Below are 10,558 nucleotides of genomic sequence, written 5' to 3'. Positions count from 1 at the left end.
GCATTTTTTCATTGTGACGTCATAAAGTGCAAAGTCCACTGAGGTATATCAAGAGTTATCTCCCTGTTGTTGCAAACCGTACCTTAAGATTAAAAGAGCTTTCATGAGTTGTAGGCGCTTTCAAAAATGATTTTCATTAATGAAAGTTACAATCGGTTGTAGTCACTTTGGTAACCATCTCATTCTGACACTAAACAGTTAACTCAGTCAACTCGGTTTGAGGAAATTCAATTTGCACACAGGTAAAAATGTTATCAATGTTGTCCGCACCGACGCGGGGTTAATTACCGTTACTAAGAAATGAGTGTTTGTGGCATTAAATGTAATATACAAATAATATGAACAAAATAAGGTAAGACAATTATACTTAACAAAAAAATGAAACGCATACTCAATACCTACATGTATATTTTATATGAAAATTTAGTTTCTTTAGTTGTACATATAATGCAATGCTCTGTACAAATCAATTTTTTTAATATTTGGGTGTGTGAATAGAACATGCTGTCAGGGTTGTCACCTCCAAACTTGTCTTGAGCAGTCCATTTGAGCCTGGCGACGCCTTGGTATTGTGAACGAATACCAAATATTCGCAGTTTGTTGCACACAGTTTGGACACTTATGCGTTGGTTTTCCCTTCCTGCAACAGTAGCAGCTCTTTCCACAGTAGTTTTGAAGTGGTTGTGCGGATGCTCAAGGCGGACCTTTTTGGTATTGGTGACTCGGGGATGCCCAGTTCGAGGTCTGTTAATTGTGTTTTCAATCTACGAGTAGCATCATTACACCACGGTTGCGGTTGTGCTTGTTTATGTGTGGACTGGTTTACCAGAAATCATGACAACACTGTTTTTATGAACTTGATTAATCAAGCGGGATAGAATGATAATGGGGATTAAAGGGTCCATGTTATTTCATGTAGGTCACAGATATTAAAATATAAAAGTTCTAGTGATTCAATGTTCTGTTTCTAACTTTATTTAAAAAAAGAAAAAGTACGGGTTTTTTTTTAATTTGCCTAGTATATATAGTTTTTATAAAAGCCCCTCACTTTCGCAATGAATCACCACAAATATAAAAAAAAATTCAAATGAATCACTAGTAGAAAACGTTTCTTTTCCAATAAACAGTACATGATGTAAATAAGCGTTCTGAAAAACTTTCATGAAAATTGCTTAAATTCATGTACGATTAGAACGCTTCAGGTTTTATATGTTGCCGATACCATAATGTCCTATTTTCAAATTTAACGAAAAAGTCAAGCAACCCAGTTAATATGCTGGACGATACTATATGGAAGATGTAATACTTTAGGTTTCCTTTTCAATCTATTAAGATATTTATAAGTATTTCATTAAAATATTCCGCACTGTTGTATAGACAAAAGTAACCGATATTTTCAACGCTTAAGACGACATGAAATTTGTGATTCACAAAATTTCTTTTATGTAAACATTGCTGACTAAAAATATGATATGTGATGGATCCAGTTTGATCTTAGCTTTTATAAAGATAAAATAAAAAGGGGGGGAGAAAATATCACTACCGTCTATTTTCCCCCCGGGAAAACAGCGTGTCTTTTGAAATCACCCCCTTTTATTTAAATTTAAAGCATTTTTTTGCATTCATCAAGTTCACCACAGGTCATCGTACGTAGAATTTCCCAGTTTCTTCCTCGGTGATTATCGAGATCAAATTGACAGATAATCACATCGTAGATTTACACTCGTAAAACTTGCATTAAACGTTACCTATTTAAAAGGCATTGTTAAAATGGTAGCGATTGGCTGACTTGTGTAATAGTGATGTCATGAAAAAGCGGTATGTGAATTTCGCCATCTTAGCAACAAATCCTTAGGAAATCAACCGCTGCTTGTTTTAAAGCAGCCAAGCAGCGAAACCGCTTTTTATCAAGCCTGTGTTGCAGGCAAAATCATAACCCATTTAATTATCTATTATGCATATACTTCTCTGATGCATTAGACAGTAAAAATTGCAAATATGACATTATACATATACGTCAGATGGGGATCGCTCCTATTGTTTTCATGGATAGTCAGTACAGCTGAAATTGATTATACCAGAAACGGTGAGTATTTCTTCTCACTTATAATCCGATAAGGTCATTAAAACGTATTAATCGTTCATTAATCGTTAAACTCGACACAGTTGAGAGGAAATGCTCATCGTAAAAATACTCTGAAATTACCATTTATCTAGAGCTGATATAATCAATATAACCATTTATTTTGAAGAAGTTATGAACTGAATGAAAAATCCGATAATTTCTTAAGGAAAGAGATCTAATTTCCAACTTCATCCATTGAATAATAGATGGAATAATTAAAAAGAATATCCCTGAAGGAAATGTAAAAAGGAAGCATATTCTTGTACCCAAGTCACTAAAACATTCTGCACACAAACTATTTATATTTTAGTTCAATGAACCAATAATATATATGCATTGTATTGTGTAAATTCACGAGGAGTAGTTACCCATTGTGCAATATCCCTTGATTGATACACAAAGAAAGCAATGTCAAAGTGGGACAAACAATAATTGGGGTGGAGTGAACAGACTGACACACTCTTGCAGATTTTTTAAAATTACGATTGTGGTTTTGAATAAAAGAAATTATAAAAGCTCCCACCCCTTCAATTCTTGCCCTCTCTCTCTCTCTCTCTCTCTCTCTCTCTCTCTCTCTCTCTCTCTCTCTCCATTTGAAACTATGAATTAAAAGGTTAATAAATATACATTCATGTCATTTTTTAAAGGAATACCCGAGGGTTGCATCATTAACGGACAATTCTTTGCGGTTGGAGAAACATTCATTCCAGATCCTATGAGATTTCCTTGTGAAGAGCATGTTTGCATCAAGGGCAATGACGGACCTATCGACCAAATCAACCGTATTATCACCTGCCCACAAATTCAATGTCCGCTTAGACAACACCCTGTTATCGAAATGGGAAAGTGTTGCCCAGAGAGATGTGAGGGTAAGAGTACCACACAGATAAATTACTGTCTTGAAATATAGGTATTTTTGAGCGAGGGTAAGAAAACTTTTGACTTGCCGAGACCTGTTCATGCTGTTGAACGGAGCACAAATATCATACAATCATTCTGCAACACGATATTTTGCTCACTGAAAAATACCCACTTAACGTTATGAATGAAACACATGCACCATTGTACCTCTGCCAAGTAGCAGACGTTGATCTTAGATATCACAATGTGAAGTTTGAAATAATGCTGTAAAGCCAAAACACATCCTCGAGGCAATAATGGAGCAGTGATTTAATTGGGTTACTTTTATTAGGTCAGCACAAGGAGTTAATTATAAGGTAAATGTACATACTATACATACAAGGATTACGGAAATCACTAAACGAAGGTTTTAAAACACCCGATTTTAAAATCATTGGCATTTTTATTTCCAAAGGAAGGCTATCATAATTCAACTGTGATTATTAACTGAAGGAATGCCTTCGAATATATATAGTTTCATTCTCCATCAGGAGCATAATAAATAACTTTTTTATTTATTTAAATTTCAAACGTAAGATACTATAATTTATTTATTGAATAAAAATTGCGAATATGCACAACTGGAACTAGTAAATTGCGGGAATTTTCGTTCGAAGTATGTATGATCATATACATTTACATACGTTTGTATGATGCATTCAGTGACATTTACTTACGTGTGTAATATACCGTAAGGATAAGGATATTACATTTAGTGACATTTATTTACGTGTGTGTATACCGTAACGATAAGGATGTTACGTTTACTTACGTTTATAATATACCGTAATAATAAGGATGTTACATTTAGTGATATTTACTTGCGTGTGTAATATACCGTAACGATAAGGATGTTACATTTAGTGACATTTACTTACGTGTGTAATATACCGTAACGATAAGGATGTTACATTTAGTGACATTTACTTACATGTGTATATACCGTAACGATAAAGATGTTACATTTAGTGACATTTACTTACGTGTGTATATACCGTAACGATAAGGATGTTACATTTAGTGACATTTACTTACCTGTATAATATACCGTAACGATAAGGATGGTACATTTAGTGACATTTACCTACGTGTGTAATACACTGTAACGATAAGGATGGTACATTTAGTGACATTTATTTACCTGTATAATATACCGTAACGATAAGGATGGTACATTTAGTGACATTTACTTACGTGTGTAATACACTGTAACGATAAGGATGTTACATTTAGTGACATTTACTTACGTGTGTATATACCGTAACGATAAGGATGTTACATTTAGTGACATTTAACTCCGTGTGTAATATACCGTAACGATAAGGATGTTACATTTAGTGACATTTACTTACGTGTGTAATATACCGAAATGATAAAGATGTTACATTTAGTGACATTTACTTACGTGTGTAATATACCGTAACGATAAGGATGTTACATTTAGTGACATTTACTTACGTGTGTAATATATCGTAACGATAGGGATGTTACATTTACTTACGTTGTATATACCGTAACGATAAGGATGTTACATTTAGTGACATTTACATACGTGTGTAATATACCGTAACGATAAGGATGGTACATTTAGTGACATTTACTTACCTGTATAATATACCGTAACGATAAGGATGGTATATTTAGTGACATTTAACTATGTGTGTAATATATCGTAACGATAAGGATGTTACATTTACTTAGGTGTGTATATACTGTAACGATAAGGATGGTACATTTAGTGACATTTACCTACGTGTGTAATATACCGTAACGATAAGGATGTTACATTTACTTAGGTGTGTATATACCGTAACGATAAGGAGTGACATTTAGTGACATTTACTTACGTGTGTAATATACCGTAACGATAAAGATGGTATATTTAGTGACATTTACTTACGTGTGTAATATACCGTAACGATAAGGATGTTACATTTACTTAGGTGTGTATATACCGTAACGATAAGGATGGTACATTTAGTGACAATTACTTACGTCTGTATATACCATAACGATAAGGATGGTACATTTAGTGACATTTACTTACGTGTGTATATACCATAACGATAAGGATGGTACATTTAGTGACATTTACTTACGTGTGTAATATACCGTAACGATAAGGATGTTACATTTACTTACGTGTGTATATACCGTAACGATAAGGAGTGACATTTAGTGACATTTACTTACGTGTGTAATACACCGTAACGATAAGGATGTTACATTTAGTGACATTTACTTACGTTTGAATATACCGTAACGATAAGGATGTTACATTTAGTGACATTTACTTACGTGTGTATATATCATAACGATAAGGATGTTACATTTAGCGACATTTACTTACGTGTGTATATATCATAACGATAAGGATGTTACATTTAGTGACATTTACTTACGTGTGTATATACCTTAACGATAAGGATGTTACATTTAGTGACATTTACTTATCATTCCTATGGGACTATATTGAAACACAATCTAACACAACATAAGATAAATTCAGACACAGAATATATCACTGATACACTGTGTTGAAATACAAAATCTTGATGCCAAGTCCTCGATTTCAAAATCATGTCTCAGCCTCATCAGTGTTAATAACAACTGCGATTCTTTTGTCATATTTGTTATGTCCCTCCATTTTTACACACTGGGGAATTTACCCAGATGTATATAAAAAAAACTCTAACAAAGTAGAAAATGTGGCATGTCTCAAATTGGTAAAATATAAAAACAACCCTGGTTTTTTTTTTCTCTTGCTGTAGAATACTGTTAATGTTAAAAGGGGTGGCCTGTTGTTGGGGTTAATCTTGGGCTTCCATTGATAACTGGAGTTGCAGATGATGATTCAGTATGCTCTGTTGATGATAGGCATTTTCTGCTGTTGTTAACTGGTCTTGTAAATTCTCTGACTTGTGCTGCTGTTACAAGTATATTCAATTAATCTATAAAGAAACAACAATTTTTTTAGCATTTGGAAGTAAAACATAAATGCTGAGAGGGGCCATGGAATTTTAAAAGGTGACCTGATCTATTACATGAAAGTTCCTATGCATACATTACACCCAACAATTTATTAGCTACTTATTTCAGTTTGCTCTAATTATTATGAAATCTAAATTCTAAACCATTTATTACAAAATATATATGGCCATAAATTCCATTGATATTTAAAAACTTTGACCACTGAATCGTCTGATTACTGAAAATTTAGAACTTTATTTCCTGGTATGATCTATTGTAAGAATCATGGAACGAAAACCTTGATGAATATGGCGCTCTTACAGTCATGTTACATGTATGTTATGATATGTATGGCTGAGCAGGGAAAATTTAAGACACCAGATCAGACACTGCATTTATTGTATAGCTAATAAATAGTCTATTATAAAATCTGCCTAAAATCTAGAGAATGATAGCGTTCAATATCCTGAGAATTTATTGAACGCTAACTTTGCATTGCGTAAATTGTATGCGCCCGAAACATTCCGAGTATGAGCGTTCAATATTGACGTCACCGTAACGACGTAAGGTGGCAGGGGACAGTTTCTTTGGTTTTGAAACATGTGGATAGGGGGTATACACCAAAGTCAGATTATGACAGACTAATGAAAAATCATATTTCCCTTTTATGTCAATACTTGTATTTCATATTAGTGTAGTTAATAAATTATTACCCTAAATTACATGTAATCTATAAATACTGGTGCTGGTGCACAAAACATGCTCTGAGCAAGTTCCCCTTTTTTGCTTTGATTTTCCCTCATTTGGGCTAATCCGCACCACCCCCACACCATCACAGTACCAAACATGGGGATTTAGACACTGTGCACAATCAAGAACCCTATCTGCCCTTCTCAAAAATCTACCTCTCATATGGGGCCATCCACCTTCCCTCACAGCTACAGACCTTTTGCTAGACCCTGCATGTTTTCACCGGAATTTCTTCAGCAACTGACCACGTGTCTTAGTTTCGTATTTGCACCCATCTATATGCTAGGAATCATGGTGACACCTACATGTTGTATATCAACATTTTTACTATGCACTCAGCTACATTTGACATGCATCCTAAAATTATTGTATACATTTTTACACATGTAATATCACTTCAAATACGGGTTAATTCCATTTTTTGAAAAAGTTGACCGGGCCTATAGTGCGAAACTGTCCCCTGCTACCTAAACAATCCAAAATGGCAGACGACGGTCCTCCGAATCTGACAGAGCCGGTATTTGATATTTACTTAAGTAAAATGTTTTACTGTACATAAATTATGATGTCCCCATTTACAAAATCAGTTTGCTTCATGCATTAATGACGGGTTAAATATTGAACAGTTAAGAAATGCATGCTGTTATTGCACACCCTCACCATAGATGCCAATATTGATGAATTCTCGTCTATTTTGTAGTAGTTTGAGTGAAAAGGGATATAATTTAACAACCAAATAATGAAAGGGTTATTGAACTTATATAGGTGAATTTTGCAAGCTCGTGCATTTTGACAGCCAACTCGTGCCAGTATTCACCAATATAAGTTCAATAAACCTATAATATTGGTGTAAACATTAAAGGCCAGGAGTAACCTAGAAAAATTTACACCCCTACAGCAATTAAGCATATATGGCAAGAGGGCAGGGTTTAGCAGTGTTATCAGAATAAGCAGCAGTCTGATGCTCGACTCTACACGTGCTCTGTAGCAGACGATATTTTGAACAGGGAGACTGGCATGATTTATCAAAATAAACTAAAGTTTTCCCGCATTTTTCTACCACTCTGCTCAATCTGTGAGGCACTGAAAGGATATGTTTTTACTTTAACAAAACTTCACCCTAGGAACTACAAAATTAATTCATCATTGTTTTATGCATGTCTTTTAAAACATGTAGTTTTTTGATAATATACACAAATATTGGTATACACGTATATGATATACTAATACTTGTGATGTTCCTCTTGGTGCCTTTCAATTATGAGAAGAATTTTTTTTTTGGGGGGGGGGGATTGTAGCTGTGCAATGGAGGATATGTGCATTGAAGGATTATTAAGAAACACTTTGTCCATTGATTGTCTCTTTTGACATTGTAATGTTCACACGTAAGAGTCCAGATTGAGAGTAATTTTAGAGTGATGGTTGATCAATTGGACATTTGTCATCATTGGTGAGAGACAATGGGAGTTACACAACTGGCCTAGGAGAATGTTGCTTAATCAGACAAACATCATGCTTGACATTATTCGAGAAAAGGTACCAGCAATACTGCAAAACTCTGAAACAGCGATCAGACTGAACAGTCCTAATGAGTTATTTTTATAAAGTTAACCAATTTTTTAAAGGAATGTGATTATATACATGTAATTAAAAAATAAAATCTGGATTTACCAATGACATATGAGTAAGTACTTTTTTTCCACGTTATACGGTGATTTGATTACATGTTTCCTTTGGTACAATCCCCCTTATCTAGAACTAGACAAGCATGCTCGTGCAATATGTGAGTCAACATCCGGTGTAAACAATAACAAAAGATAATCACACCCACAAACTGCCAATCTCTAGTTTGAAATACAAATTTAGCCCTGCTTCAGATTTTTGAGGCCAAAATTAAAACTTCATGAGAATTTATATCTAAAATAGATATGGCCAATATATGCTCAGTTATAAAGGGAACAAACATACCCATTTTAAAATTTCAGTACAGCAGCTTAATCTTTATTTTTGCAAAATAAGTGCTGCAATCTGAATGTGACCAGGAAATTCATATATTCCACTATTTTCACCGATGGGCTGCTTTTATACCCAATTGCTAGCCTTTAAATGAATTGACCCTAGATATGAAAATAGTTTAGATAGGGGATTCCTTTTAATAGATGATATTATAGTAAAAATAATAATATTGTGTAGCTCTTAGCACAGGTGCTTGGATTCATGACACCCCCTCCCCTGAATAACCTAGCTACACGAATTGTTATATCCAGTGTGGGTAATTTTTAAAAAGAGCTATTTTGGGGTATGCACAACATTGTTGACATGCATTAGTGAGATTTTCAACAAAAAATAATTAAATCAAGTCGTGTAGGTTATTTGGGAAAAGGGGGTGGGTTGGGGGTCCTGAACCCAAGCACCTGTAGCTCTTAGTACATTTATACACATGATATGGGCATGTATTATTATCAGTCCCTGATTTAACTATTACTAATAACTAATACATAAGTGTCTGTTAAGAGTAACTTACTTTTAAACATACAAACGTGTGCCGGTCCATTTTGCTCTTACTGTGGGGCCTACCGCACGCCTTTATCCAACGTAAACATTAATCTTTTTGTGATTTTGGTTTTCTAAATGCGATAAACATCACTTCTAGTATCCTTTCTGGGTAACGTGAATCACTGTTGCATTTCCCCGACGCACAAATTTCCACCAATTTTATGAGAACTCGAATTAATCAGGCTAAAACAGCTGTACCTCAAAACCTCCGACATCACAAGTTTTGACGGCGGGCAATTCTTCCGCGATTCTGATTGGCTGGGCAGAGATGATAACCGCACCTCCCCTGACGACAGTGGAAGCGTGAATATTGTTTAAACAATAAAGATAGATTTCCATTCTCTTAAGGTTTCCAAACTCAAACAATATTTAAAGGAACGAGATGTTTCATGTAGTTTATGTCGTAAGAGAGACCTAATTTGATTATGTGAAATTGTGAAGGAGCTCATTCGAGAGATACCTCCAGCCCTTGATGGCTGGCTGTCAACAAAATGGCGGGAACATACATGTACCTATGCATTGCACAAAATGATATTTTCTGTCTTTGATATGGATTGTACACATAGAATGCAACAAAATACATATCAACTTTAGGTAATGATTGTTACCCTGTAATTAGTATATGTTTCACACCTCGAACAAAAGATTTTTGCCTATACTAAATCACTAGGTACAACTAATTATCAATGATTGGTAACAATCAAGGAAGGATACCACGCTTTATGAATATGGCGTTCGGTTTCCAGAATGGGTATGGAACATTGAATATTTAAAAAAACAACCAAAGTTTGGGTGGCTTGGGCGACCAACAGAAATATGAGATCAGAGAAGCTGATAGAGCGATATGAATCTATGATATTTTGATCTCTCTCTCTCTCTCTCTCTCTCTCTCTCTCTCTCTCTCTCTCTCTCTCTCTCCGGTGTACCACTACCACTGAAAATAGTGTAAGATTTGTACTCACCGTCTTGTTGTACACAAAGCGATCTAACTCATGATTTGAAACAAAAAGGACACAGGGACAGTTTTATATCACTGTATTAACAGATCTGATCTATTTCTATTGACATCCAGGTCATCCAAATATTCATCCTTTACAAGATCATTTTCAGAAATGATACAGTACCTAGAAAATTAGAAAATACCTGGAAGTCTTTTCTATCATGCCCGAAAATGTCCAAAAGAATTCTTAACTTAAGGTAGCTCAAGATACTCTAGAGTCCAAATTTCGCTGTAATTTGATGCATAATATGAATATT

At 34.6% G+C, this 10,558-nt stretch overlaps 1 protein-coding gene and 1 long non-coding RNA gene across 2 annotated transcripts in view; one reads left to right on the top strand and one right to left on the bottom strand.

The window, feature by feature from the left end:
- The first annotated feature begins 1,761 nt into the window (after window positions 1-1,761).
- Window positions 1,762-10,558, top strand: part of LOC125646539 (collagen alpha-1(I) chain-like) — a 168,684-nt gene continuing 159,887 nt past the window's right edge. Inside the window, exons 1-2 of the mRNA XM_048872887.2 lie at window positions 1,762-2,086; window positions 2,773-2,994. Coding sequence (XP_048728844.1) covers window positions 1,999-2,086; window positions 2,773-2,994 — 310 coding nt within the window. The 5' untranslated portion in view covers window positions 1,762-1,998. The remainder of the gene's footprint in view (window positions 2,087-2,772; window positions 2,995-10,558) is intronic.
- Window positions 5,728-9,975, bottom strand: LOC125646554 (uncharacterized). Its single transcript, XR_007359748.1, has 2 exons — window positions 9,270-9,975; window positions 5,728-5,976 (listed from the first exon to the last, which is right to left on the bottom strand). It is a non-coding gene; the product is annotated as an uncharacterized LOC125646554 (long non-coding RNA).

Source organism: Ostrea edulis, chromosome 6 (assembly GCF_947568905.1).
Source record: "Ostrea edulis chromosome 6, xbOstEdul1.1, whole genome shotgun sequence".
In the NCBI taxonomy this organism is placed as follows: domain Eukaryota; kingdom Metazoa; phylum Mollusca; class Bivalvia; order Ostreida; family Ostreidae; genus Ostrea; species Ostrea edulis.
Note: the sequence above shows the minus strand (reverse complement) of the source record. Positions and strands in the feature narration are given on the sequence as shown.